The following is a 17,938-nucleotide window of genomic DNA, read 5'->3' on the forward strand; positions in this document are numbered from 1 at the left end:
TCCCTTTCTCTTTTTCCTCCCCTTCTTCCTCCGTCTTTCCTTCTATTTCTTCTTTCCTTCTCTCTCTCCCTTCTTCCTCTCTTTCCTTTCCCCACCTTTTCTCCCTCTCTCTTTGTTCCTCCAATCTCCCTTCTTCCTTCCCTCTCCTTCTCTCTTCTTTCCCTCTCTCTCTTCCTCTCCTCTCTCTCCCTCCCTTCTTTTTCCCTCTTGCTTTCTCTTTCTGCTCTTCTTCCCCCATCATCATCCTCTCCCTCTCATTCATCATACCACTGCCAGATCAATCTTTCTTATGCATTTAACTAGTCATGTCACTCCTACTCAGATACTTTTCTGTGGGCTCCCTATTACTTAACAAATCAATTTCAAACTCCTTAGCCTAGCATGCAAGTTCCTCCATAATCTGGCACCACCCTACTTTTCTAGCCTATTCTTAGCATGTTGTAATAGCTAGAATTTTAAGACTAGAATTAAGAAGATCTAGATTAGAATTTCACTTCCAACATTTACTACTTAAGTGATCATATGTATGTTATTTATCTTTCCTAAACTTCATTTCCTTATCTATAGAGTGGGAATAAAAACATCTATGGTAACTACCTCACAAGGTTGTTATGAGGCTTGAGATATGTATTTAAATTGCTTTGATAACCTTACAGTATAAATGACAATTATTTTGTTACTGTATTCTTTTCCTTGTATTTTGTGCCTCAACTAGACTATAACTACATTGCAGTTTTCCCACCTTTGCTTACATTGCTCTTATTCTTAGAATTCTGCAGCTCACTTCATTTTTCTCTCCTGTGGTCACTTCCCTCCAACTAAACTCATGTCCATATTTCAAAATATAATTCCAATCTTAGTTCCTTTAGGAAGCTATCTCTGATATTTCCTCCCAAAGTTAGTAGCAACCTTTCCTCACGTAGAACTTTGTCTTTACCTTAGTTATACAGCATACATTATTTTAAAATGATCGATATTTATGTGTATATTTTTCCACAGCAATAACTGTAAGTTCTGTGAATGCACAGATCTCTTCACTTCTCTCTGCACACAAACAAATGAACAATATTAGACTTTTCAACTCTAACCCCTATTTGCTGCTCAGGGAATCCTGTGGGATTGAGCTTTCCTTCCCATTCGTTCACATTGGTTAGTTGTAGGCACATTAACTCCTGAGAAAATGTCATCTGTCATCAGCTTCTTGCTCTGCAGTAGTTGTAATTTATGAGCCCTGATGACTACTTAGAAAAAGATATTTTGATTGTGAAGCTTTTTTTGCCTTCCCCAAAATTTTTAAAAATATTTCTGTTCATGTATATATAAAAATATATACATGCCCCTCTTTTAGCATATTCCTCCCTAGAAATGGATTTTCTTTTTTACTTTTTGAGTGACAAATAAGTAGAAGTAGCCTGTACACAAATTAAATAAATCATATTTTTTGTCTTGCTGGATTTTGAAGTTAATCACATAACAGTGATTTAATTATACTGCAGTCTGATTTGCCAGTAGGTGATAGGGAATCACTGAAGAGTGACAGGTTTTTCTCCTACTAATTTCTTGCACTGATGATTTCTTATATCTCCTCACAGTGGGAATAGTGTGTCTGCATGTGACCATGTGTGTATGGAGATAGAGAGATGTATAGGGGTCTATTGATGAGTTAAAAATTGTATTTGAGATTGTATTTTTAAAATTGCAACTTTTTTTCATTCATAGTCTCCAAAAAATTCATCTCTTTGCAAGGCAACAAGTATTTGCTGCCTTCAGCAATGTTGTATTATACCTTCAGATCTAATAAGTTATTAATAAAACATAGAGTACTAGAGCTAAAAAGGGCATTAGAGGTAGATGGTCACTCCATCTTCCATTCTACCAAGACAGAAACTGAGGCCCAGAGAAAGGATTGGCAATATGAATTATTTATGGAGAAGTGAACCAGGTATCATGATTGATAATATATTTCTAAATTATAGGATCATAGATTTAGAGCTGATTGGAATTTAGAAGCCATCTAGCCCAACTCCTTCATTTTACAGATGAGAGTGAGATGAATATATTTGCCCAAAGCCATACATGGAATAAGTGACAAAAGTGGGATTTGAATTGAGGCCTTCTGAATTCAAAGTCAGTGCTTTTCCCATTCTGTCACACTGTGGCATAATATAAAGCATTAATTTCCAGGAGTCAGAAAACCAAGCTTCTGTTTGCAACTCTAATCTACCTGTATGATTCTATAAAGTACATTGGTCTCTGTTTCTTAGCTCTGCTTAATGAGGAAGCTAGGCTAGATCAAGGGTCAGCCAACTGTGACCTCTCCAGTACAGAGCTATATTTGTTCATTTATGTAACACAATAAAACTTTGTTTAAAAATGTAAAAAGAAAAAAATTCTTAGCTCATGGCCTTAATATCTATAGTACATCCGGGTCTAGATGTCTGCTAAGGTCTCTTCCAGCACTTAATTAATTCTGTCATCCCATAAATGGTTCTAACATTAACACTGACATAATGTTCTTTGTCATGATTAGCTCTGTCCTGTTGCAGGGATAGTGAGTAGTAAGTCAGTCATTTGAAGGTGAAATCAGTCAAACCATAAGCATATTTCAACAGAAAACAAGCAACTCTATTTCTGGCACTTGGGATTTTTTTGTAAATGTGGATTTGTTTTAACAGGAAGAAGATGGGCTGCGGATGAGGAAGACACTGCAAAGCAACAGCCCTGCTTCTGCTTCAGCCACCATTGTGAAAGAAGAAGGGCTTAGTACCCGACTTCTTGCTCTGGTCGTTTTGTTCTTTATCGTCGGTGTAATTATAGGGAAAATCGCCTTATAGAGGCAGCATGCAAAGGCTGGTAAATTGGATTGATGGATCTGCCATATCATGGGATTTAAATTTATTCATAACAAAGAAATTAATGTATGACATCTCACAGGTCTTGCCTTTAAATTACCCCCCCTCCCCCTGCACAAATATAACATAACATAATATCCTAGAAAGTTTGAAATGTACAGTGAGTAATCAGGGCAAAAACTAAATGCAAAAAGAATGATCTTTACTAAATGCAAGGAAAATCATGGTTAATACTCAAATGATATGTTGTAAATGCAATTTTAAACATTTTTAGACCTTGGTACATGTTGCTGGATTACCTCTTTTAAAATGAGAAACTGGTTCCTTGACTGCTAGAGTTTCCCCTTCAGATAGTGGGAATTAGAGCTAAGCAGGAAAGGTCAGGAATCTCTGTAAAATATATTAATCCACCATACATACTGCTCATGAATTTAAGAGTTTCTGTCCATGTCTTCAGTTCTGTACAAGTTATCAATTATTTTTTGGAAACTTAAGTGAATTCAGAAGCTGAAAAGAATTAAGTGATGGCATTGAATGTGCTAGTCACCAATATAAGGCATAAATTGATTAATGGTACATAACATTTTAGGAGAAAGGTTATTGCCTCATTTCTCTTAAAGGGACCAAGCTAAACTGCTATTGGTTCGTTTAGTTGAATTAAACTGTTATTCAGAGATGTTTAATGCCTATTTAACTTATTTAATGTATTTCATCTCATGTTTCCTTATTGTCACAAGGTTATGACTAATGCTATGGCATAGAAATCACCGCTCTAAAGCTGGTGAGTTGATTTGTCATTGCTGCTGGAGATCTGTGGGATCCTTCTTTCTCCTGCTGTTTTGTTTTTTGTTTTTTTTCTTTTTTTGGAGGGGCACTACATAAATGTGGACTTTGGATTTATTTGAACATTGGAAAACAACGGTCAGGAAATGTTTTTCTATGTAAATAAATAACATCTATCTTGGGGAAGGGAGGGAAATTATACCAGTAGTAATAATAGTCAACTCTTGATTACCCTGCTGGTGGAGGGGTAGCCATAGTGCAGATAACCTTTTAAAAAATGTTATTTTAATGTCACTCTTGAATTCATCCTATTTCACTTTCCCTCACTGTGCTTAGTCTCAGTCCCTATCCCCTGCTCACCCCACCCCCAAATTTGGCCCTTAATTGGATTAGCAACATGGAAAGTTATCCCAGTAGTATGGAGGGGACAGTATCCTAGAAATGACTAGGGGAGATAGTCCTGGAGAGAAAACTGGGAGGCAGGAGAGAGGAGACCCACCCCAAATGAGAGGCTTGGTGATCAGGGGAAACATTCCCCCAACTAACCTACAAAGCAGATAATTGAGAGTTGACTGTAAATTAGTTCTATGCCGTAAATGACCAATCCTGTTGGACTATGTAGCATCTTTAAAAGAAAAAAAATTAAATAAAGCCCCAAAATGAAGATTTCTTTTGTTATTTTGTCACATTTGCTAGAGAAGAATTTATTTAGAATGACAGGCACTACCTGTGTTTCATAATGCCTTCTAAATTAGCGATGTCTTCTTAGATCCTCTTGGCCTTGACTATAAGGCTACAGATAGAACTGCTAAAATTTTAAGTGGCCATCCTTGTTTTAAAAAAAAAAAAAAAAAAAAAAAAAAGACTTTTGCCTTCTTCAGGTGTGGAATTTTTCAGTTACTGGATTTCCAAGAAAGGAAACCTTACCTCTAAAATGAAACAGCTGTAATAATTAATTGAAATTGGGCTCTATTAACTTACCATGCACTGGTCTGTGAATTTATCTGTTAGGAAAGAAAATGAGAAGAGTAAAGATGGACTAGTTCAGCTAAGAAATTTAGCATGACTCAAGTATTTTATTTTCAGAACAGGATCTTTTTTGAAGGCAGGATGCTAGTTCAGCAAGCCACTCTGCACAATGGTTCCCTCCTTTGAGCCCAGAGCCTCTGTGAGGAACAGAGGAGTAAACTTTAACATGTTGATCCACAAGTCTCTGTTTATTTTGCCATCCAGTGTTGCTGTAGAAGGAGGGTGGTGATTAGGCCGAGATGTTTTGGGGTGGTATAAAAGCCACTGAGTCCTAAAATTTCTTAAATTCCAGCCTATTTATGGAGAATCTGCCCCCATTTTGTACAAGAATGGGTTTTAACTAAAATTTTAATACAAAGATGTCAATCCCTTTTCCTGTCAGCCAGTGAATATTTGTCTTTTGTTTTGCTTTTTGGCTAGGGTTCTATATTCTGTGTTTGTTTTTGTGAGCTTAGGGAGAAGTTAGTTTTCTATCATTATCAGAGTATAAAATTCAGAGCCCTAGGGCATCCAAACAACATGGCAGAGAAAGGCATAATAGGCATCAGAAATACGTTAGTATTTCTGGTATCTTATCCATCATGATGGATAGAGGGCAGGGAAGGAGTGGGTAAAGGAAGAAATAGATACAGAATGGGGGAGAAGAGAGGTGATTCCAACCAGTGAAGAGAGAAGGAAAGCCATTAAAATAAATCTAAGAAGAGAAGGACTAGTGATCAAGGATAACCCCAGTAAGTGTGATGATTTGAAAGTAAGGCTGTAAAGAGATTGGAGGGATAGGATTAGACTTTGCTCTTAAATTTCAAACCACTGCTCAAAGCTTAGCCCTTGCCCTCTAAATCCAGTCCCCAGTGAAGGCCATCTCAATAAAGAGCATGCAAGAAGACGTGAGCAGTCATCGGGTTTCATAAAATTTTATCAAGCATATTTTTAAATTGAGAATTTAAGCTCCCTTGGAACCTCACCCATGGGGATAACAGTGGCTGTGTGTTATTCCCACATAAAGCTTGCATCTTAGATGCAGTTTAAAAAAAAAAAAAAGCAAGCTATCATCATTTTTTCTCTTAGCATTTTACATGTAGGAGACTCTAATTTCTAAATTTAGTTTTTAGGACAAAGTCCCCTTTAATGATTCTTTGTAACCTGCATTTTTTTTTCTCCTTCCTGATCTATGAAATTGCTTACACAGACAGTAATGAATACTGATAAAAATCATAGTAGGTTTTACTGGCTGACAGTTGATACCTTCAGTGAGGGGCTCATACTTACAGAAAGGAAAGTGGGAGGAATGAAAAACCTCCAGCAATCCATGAAAACCAAATGTTTCCAAATAAATTGCAAGAACAGTGTTAGCCTTTCAAAGCAGCAGACCCAGAGTACTGTCTATTAGCAGCACCTCACCTGAATCCAGTGGTCACTCATAGATAACTCACCTTCAAGTGAACTTGGGAATGAGCTATGGCACAAGGATAAACTAAAAATTGAGCAATATATTAAAGAATACTTAGCATGTCAGAACCTAGTTCAAAACACAGCATTAACTTTATTCACTGAATTATTGTCACTGGAAATTAACTGAGATCTGCTTGATTTCTAGTCCTATAATTCTGTTCACTACACTACCCTTCATTGTAATAGGTACCATTTTTAATAATTTGACATTTTTCAAAATGTTGACTAGTTTGGGGCATATAGAAAACCCTCCCATTTGCCCACTCATTATGGGATAAATGGCTAACATAATATTTAATCATTTAATTATCATTTACCTATTGGATTAATATTTTATTATTAAATTATTGCTTAATTTTAGAGTCTGTTCTGAAAGTTGGATTACATAGTTGTTGTTTTTGTTTTGTTCGTTTTAAATCTTGTTTGTGAAATGCTCGGTTTAAAAAGTAAAGAGAGGTATTTGCTCTGCAAGGAAAATTTGAGTCCTTTCCTAATTCTGCTTTTATGGGCCTATGCAAGGAAGCTGTTGCTTCCACCTGCTGGAGACAGAAAACTCTAGATGAGTATCTAGCTACTGGGGTTTTGTGTACTGCAAACATGAAATTTAAAGCTGGGTCATCTAGTCTATTTCCTTACTTTAAAAAAAATGAGGAAACTAAATCTCCCACTCGAGCCAGGATGTTGATCAGCCTCTTAGGACTAAAGAAAGATGAATGGACAAGATTTTGAATGACAGAATCTTGCAGTTATGACAACTATTAGAAAGACTTTGTTTCCCAAGATAGACAGAAATGGAATTGTATTGCGTACCTGTTCATTCCATCTGAATCTAATAAGTCTGCAGTTACTTCAGATTTTAAAGTCATATACCTAGAACACCTGATTCCTGTTTCATTCAGAGTCCATATGAGCCTGATTAGATGGGGGGAGAGGTGTCTTTATTAAGAACCCCTACTTTATTATTTATCAAAAATTAAAATAATCTCCCTATAATGAGAATAAATTAAACCTGAAGCAAGTTCTGCAGATTTCCCTTCAAGATCCATAAAGGAAACAAAGTTGAAAAATCAAGGAGTTGGTAACCCTCAAAAAAAGTAGAGCATAATTGTCTAGTAGTTGTTAGGACTTTTTTCTAAACTTCCTTTGTCCTACAGCATTAGAGATGCTTGTACTTCATACTTTCTGTTTCAGAGACAGACATTCAGAGTTGTAAGGGCATTAGCATCAGCAGGGGCTTCTGTATTGATAGTTTTTTCTCCATCTTAGATTTGGTTTTCATAAAAATGAAATAATCATAGAAATATTATTCAAAAATCTCCCTAGTCACAAGTAGAATGATAGAATTATGCTCTCTAAATTTTCCTCCTATCTGAAAGCCTTTGGGCTTTGGGACTGAATTTTTGAAAGTCACTTGTAAAGAAAATTGCCAATTTGGTTCAGCGTAGTGATATGAGCTGCCCTGTAATAAGCCAGCACACCCACTCTGTGGATGTGACTGTATATACACACTAATTTATATGTAAAGTTACGGCCATTTGTGAAAATGCATATTTTTAGACTTTTTACTGTTAGCACCACCTACTGAAGTGGCAGTACAGAAGCCTCAGATTTTGTTTCAAAATGCAGGTGTAAGACTAAGGATATTTTCTACCTTTCCCTAAATTGACATGGCATTTCTAGGAGACAGGCTAGATAAGGTAAGCTTGATGATGGGAAAATGGGAGTGGAGAGAGACAGATAACAACTAAGGAGGTAGACTGTATTTCTGATAAAGAGATCTGAAATTAAAGTTTTAATTTTTTTAATGTCTACCATTGACACCTAACGAGTACTTCCACTCTCAATAATGTTATAAAAAATGTAGAATGCCTATATTTATCTAAAAAACAGATTTTCAACTTTGTTTCCTCTTATGGAATTTATGTTTCAGGTTTAATTAATAAATTTCATTACAGGATTATTATTTTTGATTCTTGGTTTATTATAATAGTTCACTGTGCAATCAGATTCACATATGAGTTATTTTATCAGGGAAATTAGTTTGGCCTTTATTTTTATTAAAAACCAATTCATTAGAAAATGTCCTCTATTTAGACATTTCAGGAAAACCAAATATAGTTATTGTCTAGGCTGCCATAAATATTTGCAACTATAATCCCTGGAATGTTTTCATTGTAAACAATGACCTGATTAAAAAGTAATGGTGGAATAAAATGGCACCCAGAGTAATAATCTGTTGCTGCTAGATAAAGCCATTTAAAAAAAAAAAAAAAAAAAAAAAAACTTTGCTACTGTGACAATGTCTTATTACAGTTCCTTTATTTTATACCAAAGGGTTGATATATATTTAATCATTATCTAATGGATATTGGTGTGGGACTGATAGCATCATCAGCTCAAATCTGCTTTGTTTATTGACAAGCTTTCTGATTAGGGAGCAGAGCAACATCTAAGGTGATCACCTTCTGGGTCAAATGCATGGGTTCATGGAGAAAACTCAAAGCATGCTGTTTTTTACCAAAAGGAAATACAATTTCCTTGGTGTTTCCTTTCAATTATCATCAATAAGGATAGGCAAGGCAGAGAGAGATGACTATAACTTATTCATAATTAATATGGCTTGTTATTTAAGAAAGTGATAAATTGCTATGCATGTTTCATATACCAACCCTAGGATTCTTTTGTTGTTTAACTGCCTGCATTTTTAGGGCATTATTTTTAGAAGTAAACTAAATTCAGCTGTTACTCCTGGAATTCAACATCTCTATCCCACCCCCATGATGGGAGAAAGGGGGTGTATTATTTGACTGATTCCAGTCAGAATTTGCTTGCCAATAATATTAAGATCACTAATACAAGGACTCCTTTCCAAAGCACTATCAGACTTTCATAAATAAGAATCTTAAAGAATCTCCATTGTGTAGTTTTGATGTTCACATACAGACACTAAAAGAGAAAATCCATGTTCTCATTGTTGCTATTGTTTTGCCATTATGTGTTATAGGAACTCTTTTCTCTTTTCTCTGTAAATGAGTGACAGTGTGGTACAGTGAAAAGAGTAGAAGTCACTTACTTATCCTCTCTGGGGCTCGGTTGGCTCACCTATAAATAGGGAGTGGGACAAGATTACCTGAGATTCTTCCCAGCCCTACATTTAGGATCTGATGATACATCTTATCAAAAACCCAAAAGAATTTGTTGAATGCTCTTTCTTCCCCTTTGTAAGTAACTGAAGAGATTTTCTAAAATTCAAATTACTTCTTGGTGTGCTTTCCACTCTTGTTTTTCTTGGTAATTCCTACAGTTCTTAATGTATATTTAATTCTAATTTCAATAGTGAGATCCTACCTGTACCTTTATCAAAACAGATGTAGTAAAAATCTTCATTCCATTTTCTTGTGTATTAAAGTTATATTCCTGTTTTGGCATAGTTAATTTTAAAAGCTGACATAGGGAGAACACTTCCCACTGTGTGTTTTTGTTTTCTAACATGCAATAAATTTATAGTTACATAGTAATTATACATTCTTGAGGAGAAGGCTGACTACTGCTTCTGTAGTTTAAACAAGTTCTTTATATCATGTATTCATTCATTGGTCTGTATCAATCAGGCAATACATGCCAGGCCAAAATGTCCACTTTTGTATTATTTGGCTCAGTATTATGTTTAATAAATTCTGTGCTCTGGACATATTTAATGTAAATTTCATTGTAAACTCATTTTGAATGGGTAACTTAAGGAGTATTAAGACACGAGACTTCATTTCTTCCTCTGCATCTGATTTGTGATGTTGCTTTAAATTGGAGTCACAGAGTAAGTGCTGTAAGAAGCCTTAAAATGAATGACTCCTGTGCAGGCCTTTCATTTTTCAGAGGAAGGAAGAAACTGATTCATTCACTCAGAATTGAAATGACTTGCCCCAGATCACACAGAAAGTTAGGGCAGGGCCAAGATTCAAGCTCATTTCTTTTGGTTCTATCATCTAATGTTCTTCTCACATATGTAAATCACATCCAGGTGTCAAAAGTGGAAGATTATTATCTTTAATCTCACATCTTATGTTGGCATCTTGTAATAGCAATGATTTTTATGAAAGAAATTAGCAAATCAATGGGAAGAAAAGTTTATAAATATAATTTGTTATTATAAAATGAATAATCATTTTCTCAAGAGTGTAATTTAGAAATTAGCATAAAGTGGTTCAAGATACAGCATCTTCCGGGTTTTTTGTATTATAGAGAAAGAGCAGCCACAGGGAAGCATATTTGTTGGAAAGATACAGATAATCTGGAAAGGGGCAGAGCAGAAAGAACTAGGCTAGTGCCTGCTCAGAGTCATTCTCTTCTTAAAAAAAAAAAAAAAAAAAAAAAAGAAAGAAAGTTTGAATTTTATTACACACGCACACACACAGATTTAGACAACTTGATACTACCTCCTATGATACTCTCAGAACTGTATAAACCTCAACACTATGCATTCAGTGCCTATTTCATGTTAAGGAACAAAGTTTTTCTTTTACTAATGCCTATTTTCTAAGTTATGTTTGATCTCTTAAAAGTTATTTCAAAGAAGGGAGGCATAGGAAAAATATATGGAGAAAAATGCTCTATGTGCTTTGGAGAGAGTGTGGGGCAGTCAGGACTGCCATCAAGCTACTTCTGTCTGGCTGTGTTTCTTGTACAGGACACAAACATGAAATGCCCATGTTCACAATTGTGCTACCGTTCCCTGCCTTCAAAACTTTCCATTTTTAAAAGGTTTGCCAACGTTGGTCAAAATCTGAAATTGAGCCAAGGAAATCCATTTTGTTGTAATGCTGATTCTCTTGTTGGCTTGAAGCTTTTAAAATATTTGCAATTTAGGGAATGTACATTGGGGTGATGGATGTGGAAGACCCTTAGTTCCTTTCTTATAGAGTATTACCAGAAATGTGAAGTTTTGTCATGCTGTCATTTTTTTTTTTTCCCTTTAACCTTTGGGAGTAATTTTTTTAAAAAAATAAGATTCCTTCTTCTAACAATGAATCTTCAGAAAGACCCACCGATCCTACCTCCAACCTCCTGGCAAAAAGAAGAAAAAAGACCTACAAGCCTTAAAAGTTCTGAAGAGAAACATTTGGAATTCCGCTTTTAGGGAAAATGAATTCAATTATACAGAAAACTGTCACTCCAGATCATAATTTTTCATAATCTGAAGTCTTAGAATTGGTCCCTATTTCTGAGCTATTTCCATCCCATTTTATTGGCTAACTTTCCTTAAGATTCAGAAGCATGAGGGCAAAGGTGTATTTCTTGGAAAGAGAGTAAGGATATGAGTATCATACGAGTAGGGCAGATTGTTAGCAACCCCAAGGATAAAAATGTCACTGGAAAAAACCCTGATCAAAAGTTTTAATAGTTTTATAATCATTCCTTTGCAAATATATCATGAAATCCTTTTGAGTCAGTCTCTTAATCATCTAGGAAAAGAGCCATATGATGTCGTACTTAGAAGGACCTTTCAGGGATCACCTATTTCATCCACAACATTCCTCTTTGAGAGTGAAGGACAAACAAACAACATATAAGGAAATTAAGACCCAGAAACAAAAGGTGAAAAGTTTTAAATGCATAGGTTGACAGGATGGTTTTCCTATCTCTACCCATGTAGGAAGCTATGTTAAAACTGGACATAGCAATATGTCAAATGTAAGAAAAATTTCTGCCAGGTTGCGTAACCTGTTATTCATAAACAGCAGCTGTCTCTTAACTTGCAGCATTGGCTATCTTGGATAGTTTGACTGCTGGAAAGTAAGCATCTTTACTTAGAGTGTGCCAGCCATTACACCCACCAACTAATGAGATGTTCAAACCACATAGTTGTGCCTCTCTGGGTGTGATTTCAGAGCTCCCCAGCTTGGGCTCAGGGCTTAGCCTGACTTGGAAGGCCAACATATTTCCTCCAGTCTTGCACTTGGATGGGGTTCTTTGTGAGCCCTCTTTGCTTGTGTTATGGAGATTGTTACTTCTGTTGACCACTTGAGGTCATTAAAAATCACTAGCAAAGCACTAAACTGAGTCAAAATACTCTTTACTTTCACACACACACACACACTTAGAAGTACCCACTTAATTTCCCCTCCTAGAATCTCATCTAGCCCTGTAGGTAAATTTTATTTCCCTTCAGTGTTCTTCAAGTAGTCACCTGCCTCATTCGACCTTTCCTATTCCATAAATACCTATGTTACCAGAAGTTAGTGATCCAATCAGTCAACAGTATGCATTATACTATTGGACGCTTTGTCTCCAGCAATGTCAATGTGAGATTAAACATATTCTTAGAAAAAAACAGGAAAGCAACCAAATACAATGGCTCTTACCTGTAGATCTTCTTGTTAGGAAGACTAAGATGGTGGATTTCTTTTGAGTCAGGGAGTTCTGAGGTATAATATGACTAGCCAGTCAGATTCTCCACAATAAATATATGATAGGCTCCCAGGAGTGGATAAGGGCTACCAGGCTGTCTAAGAAGGAACAAACTGGTCCAGGTTAGAAAAAGAGTAGATAAAAGCTTTCATGGCAAGCCATATTGGGATCAATCTTTTGATAGCTACTTCATTTCCTGCCTGGGCAAGGTAGTCTCAAAATAACAATTTGGAAAATTAGTGTTAATATTTCATTGGAATTTGAATAGCTGTACTATTCTTTGAATTCTAAAAGTTCTAGTGTAGTAGGAGCCTACAATATAAAGTTATGCCAACATAAAATCTTTTTTAAGTGAGAGAGAACACTAATGCACTATCACAAAAACTTGCTACAAGAAATTTATAGTATATGTCAGGCAGGGATAGCCTTAAACTTGAAATCCCCTCTGATATCTTCAACAAATTGAAGCTTTACATGTAGCATTTCTTCCCTGAAAGTTCACAGTTATACACTCAATTTCAGTTAAATTCAACTTAAAATGTTACCCACAGAGCATAAAAGCCTGAACATGGAATGACAATTTCCAATGCCCAAAAGAAAAACTTTTTTTCTTTCTTACAGTATTAACTGACTGGGCAAAGAAAAAGAATTTGAAAATTAGCCCTAAAATCAGAGCCCCAGAAAAAAGAAATAGAGAAGCACTTGAGGTCTGCTTGTAAGGGAGTTTTCCCTTTAATCGCCACTTAATAATTTAATATAGTTATATGTTCTATTTTAGGCTTCTTCCCTAAATCTCATTAATTCTGGGCCCAGTATGCAACAAGAGAACATATATAGTATATATATTAAGAAATTCTAGTTATACTCAAAGTTAGAGCATGAACCCTTACACTCAGCCTTTAATAACCACGGGGATCACTGTTCAGTTGTATAATTGTTTATGAAAAAATCTTTAAATTTTAATGTGATTAATGTACAAATGTAATTCATTTGCACCACGCATAGGTAAATTGGTTAGTGTAAATGGCATCCCCTTGGAATCTACCCACTCCAAAGCCTCACAACTTTATATATTTGGTTTAAAACCATGAATAATCTTATAACTGTAGTTCTGTAAATATATTCTCTGAAAGACCAGTTTGTTTTGGAACTTGCAAAGATTAACTTTTCTTAAAAACAAGAATGGTCTGAGAAGTCAAATGAGGCTTTTTCTGCAGATGCCAGTTGAACAAAATAAATGGACCAGAATGATGAATTCTAGTGGAAAGCAGTATTTGCTTTAAAGACAATGGGTCTATCATATCATCCAGAACTGGAAAGGACTTCAGAAATTATCTAAAAACCCTCTCATTTTACAGATGAGGAAACCAGACCAGCAAAGGAAAGAGGCTTCATTCCAAGTTCACAAAGTCACTTGTAAGACCTGGATTTGAATCTTAAAATATGTAATGTAAGTGATGAAAGTAGAGATGGAGGATGAAAGGAGGAAATCATTAAAATGTTTCTCAATTCCTCTTAAGTTCATCCTGCTTGAGGAACTTTTAGAATATGAAAATGATACTTCAGTTCTATTTCCTCCACCACCACCACCCTCATTCCCATTTATAGGCCACTCTATCTGTACCACATAAGTAAATTCACACTTCAGGCTATTTAACAGAGATTCATAGGCCTTAGTCAAAAAGAACCTTGACAATATTATTCAAGGAATAAGCTAAAGTGTACAAGATGCTGTGGATACAAAGATTTAACAAAAAAAAAAAAACAATCTTAGGAATCAATCTTTGATTAACCTGGAGCCTGATGGCTTTTAAAAATATTTAAATAACATTTTAATATAATTGATTTTCTTTTTAATCCTATGTATATTGTTTTATGTGCTTGAAAATATCTTTCTAAGAGAGATTTCGTGACACAAAAAAAAAAATGTTAAGAACCCAAGAAATATCCTTATCCATCTGGGGTACTGGTTACAAATAACTAAAGAATTACAACAAAATTCATTTTCTAGATTTGCCATTTACCTATTTGTAAAATGGATCTAAATAATAATAAAAATGGATCTAAAGCCATCCACCTATAAGATATCCATGCCATTTATTACTCTTACTAGTATTTAAAGAACTGGAAATTTTCTGATGAAAGAAGAAAAAACTATGCCAAAAATCCATGTGAGCTTTTTGGCTATCCAGTAGCTAAAAATGCCCAAGGGAGTTAAACAAAAGTTAATAGTAAACTTGCCTGTGTGTAATCTGGAAGGGGTAGTGTCTGGTTAACCTGTCTCTCAGATGTCTTTGAATTCCTTAGTTTTGAATGACACCAAAGGGAGCGCCCCTTAGGAAGAACCCTACCTCATAAACAGAGGTCCTGGAAGGCTGGACATTTCTAGGGTGGAAATTTTGAATTTGAGAAGCACAGAAATTCTGGCAGCACTTTGAGAGGCTGAGGTTGCCTCTGAATACAGGCCACTTAAAACTTAAGGCAGCATCTTTAATTTACATCACCAGGTTTAGTATGAACTGCTGAGTTCAACTGAATCAGCATTACTCAGTAACTTGGGAGTGGACATAAGTAAGCTGAGTCTAGTCTCAAGAATACCACCCTTCCTCTGTCCATATTTAAGCAAGTCTCAGGGATTAGAAAAGGTGCTGATCTCGGAAATGTGCCTGGAGGGATGTCTCAGATTCTGGAGGGAATTCCCTCCTGCTTGGGGAGCCAACAATTCGATCAATTTAAGTCCCACCTTAAAAATGTCAGGATTGTGATCAGAAGTAGGCTGCCCATAGAATGTACTTTTGATGATTTGTTCCTGCCACTATATTTTTCCGGCTGATGACTGTAATGAAGTTGTCTAGAAAAGCTGCCAGATGCTCCAGCACACTGGACCAGAGGATCCTGATAGGAAGTAGGACGCTTCTCTGGGATGTCTGGGTTGGAGCCATCTGTAGGCCTCTCTCCAATGAACAGCAGGCTTTGTCCTCTTAGATCTTGTTCAATTTTAAAGAGTTCAAACTCCACATGAGGGAGCTTGATGCCCAGGGGAGAGCACCCGTTGGTTGGGGTGACGTCCTGCTCGACTCCAAGGGCCCAGGACCCTGAATCCCCGCAGCTCCCTGGGCGTGAGGCGTTCAGCATCGCTGCCGTGACCTGATCCATGGGGGTCACACGGGCCCGGGTGACCCTGAATGTCAGCTCCGTGCCGCCTCTGACCTTGGTGGACAGGGTGCCCTTGTTGTAGTGCCCAGAGGCATAAACGATGAACGTGGGCTGTCGGCAAGCGGGGTCGGAGTAGTGGTGATAATAGCCTTCCCACGTCCGGTTACCGCCATGGAACGTGAAGAGTCTGGTCAGGAAGAGCACCGCGGGCCGGACCTCACACCGCAGGCTGACCCACTTACCACCGAGCCGCAGGGGCAGCGTCGCCCTGTGGGGCAGGATTGGGGGGTGGTGTTCATCCGAACGGTAGATGATTCCACAAGCTGGGCAAGGGTGTGAGTGGTGCTGGAAAAGGGCAAGAATAAGGAGGTGAATTTAATGAGGAAACAGAAGTATGATCTACCTGAGAGGAGTAGACCATAACCTGGCCTTCCCTCCTTCTACTCCCACCCCCAGCCCTGCAAGCTTCTTCCCCGGTTTACCACAGGACAAAAATATTTCATTAGAAATCTTATGGGGGATTTATGAATAAAGTTTTTAAATCTCTGAATCTCTAATTAAAATGATAATTTATACCTGAAAAGGATGATACCTAAACCCAGGCATAGTAAAACTTAGGGCCCTTGGCAAAATAAAGATTTGTGTTCTCTAATCTCCCTTTCTGCAATCCTATTTTCTTTCTTTCTTTTTTTTTTTTCTTTTTCTTTTTTTTTTTTTTTTTTTTTTTTTTGGCTGAGACAATTAGGGTTAAGTGATTTGCCCAGGGCCACACAGCTAGGAAGTGTTGTGTCTAAAATCAGATTTTAATTCGGGCTCTCCTGACTTCAGGGCCAGCACTCTATCCACAACGCCATCTAATTGCCCCTGTAACCCTATTTTTTTAAATGAAAAAAAAAAACCCCTCCCTATTGCTACATACATACTAAGAATCAAAGGAAGACCCCCTAAGAAGACCTTTGAACAGCACAGACCAGAGTTTCACGGGCTTGAGAGGGATGGATGGGTTGTGATCTAGCTGACAAGCACCCAAGCACCTAAGACCTCAGTACCAGCTGGGAATATACATATATACATACATATACATATATATCAAGGAGTCAGAACAATTGGGTTCTAGTCCAGCCTCTTTCATATTACATATATATTCTTTGTGCATGTATATATAATATAATACAAGTATTAAACATATGTTACCAGTATATAATATACTGGGAATAATAGTAATGTTATGTGCTACATATAATGTATTATTATAAGTATATAATAGAGTACAAGAGAATGAGAAAATCAGAAGGGATCATAGAGATAGTATAGTCCAATCTCCTTACTTTAGACTGAGAAAACTGAAGACTAGAGAGGAAAGAGAACTATGAAAGAAGTTGGACTAGAACCCAATTGTTCCAACTCCTTGATATTTCTCCTAACATTTACCTCATAGCACCCATTTTACTCCCAGCCTCTTCCAAACTTAAGATCATAAGCCTGTTCTCTAGAAGCTTTAATCCCTATTCCACAATTCATTTCCCTCTTCTTAAACTGTTAAAAGCTGGATTTAATGTGACAGTGAAGGCTTTAAGCCAAATGTGACATAGGATAAAGCCACAAGGATAGCTTAGTATCCTTCTCATAACTCAGTCAATGGAGTCAAAAGGGAGAGCAGAGAGATTAGATTTTAAAATTGAATAAGTTGTAGGCTTGTCCCTTGTCAAAATAAGAATGACAGAACAGGAAGATCTAACTGCTTTGCAATTCTAAAAGGAAATGGGAAGGGAGAATTTGGTTTAGTAAGGGAAAAGCCCAACTATGAAATCTTTGTACAAATTCCCTTTGTTATTTAAAAAAAAAAAAATTGAAAATGTTCATCAAACATTTCCTGAGAAGCTTGGTATCAAGAAAATTGAATACCAGGTGCCAGATGGGGGGGAAAGTTGGGGAATAGGATGGAATCATTTGATCAAAGACTGGTTTATTCTTGGCTTTCTTTTTAAGACTTTTGTATATATAGTTATATGATGAATCTAACTTTTCATAGATTTGTACAAGAAAAAATATACGTTTGGCTTGGGAGGTTTACACCCCGGGGGTTTTGAAAGCTTTTTAAAATATGCCAGTTAATAGTTAGACATGGTTGCAGTAGAAATTAACTCACCCCCATCAGTAGGTAGCTGTAGTACTATATGGTCCTTGATTGCAGTCTGTAATTGAGCCATTTTTGGCTAACATTACAATTTAGGTCACCCTAATATATAGTGACAGTACAT

The 17,938-nt window shown here is 36.5% G+C and overlaps 2 protein-coding genes across 2 annotated transcripts in view; one reads left to right on the top strand and one right to left on the bottom strand.

Moving 5' to 3' along the window:
* The window catches only part of VAPB (VAMP associated protein B and C), a 66,424-nt gene extending 62,125 nt beyond the window's left edge, over nt 1-4,299 (top strand). Inside the window, exon 6 of the mRNA XM_051976651.1 lies at nt 2,676-4,299. Coding sequence (XP_051832611.1) covers nt 2,676-2,834 — 159 coding nt within the window. The 3' untranslated portion in view covers nt 2,835-4,299. The remainder of the gene's footprint in view (nt 1-2,675) is intronic.
* A 183-nt stretch (nt 4,300-4,482) lies between these two features.
* Nucleotides 4,483-17,938, bottom strand: part of APCDD1L (APC down-regulated 1 like) — a 58,125-nt gene continuing 44,669 nt past the window's right edge. Inside the window, exon 4 of the mRNA XM_051976650.1 lies at nt 4,483-16,022. Coding sequence (XP_051832610.1) covers nt 15,249-16,022 — 774 coding nt within the window. The 3' untranslated portion in view covers nt 4,483-15,248. The remainder of the gene's footprint in view (nt 16,023-17,938) is intronic.

This window comes from Antechinus flavipes, chromosome 2, assembly GCF_016432865.1.
Source record: "Antechinus flavipes isolate AdamAnt ecotype Samford, QLD, Australia chromosome 2, AdamAnt_v2, whole genome shotgun sequence".
Taxonomy (NCBI): Eukaryota; Metazoa; Chordata; class Mammalia; order Dasyuromorphia; family Dasyuridae; genus Antechinus; species Antechinus flavipes.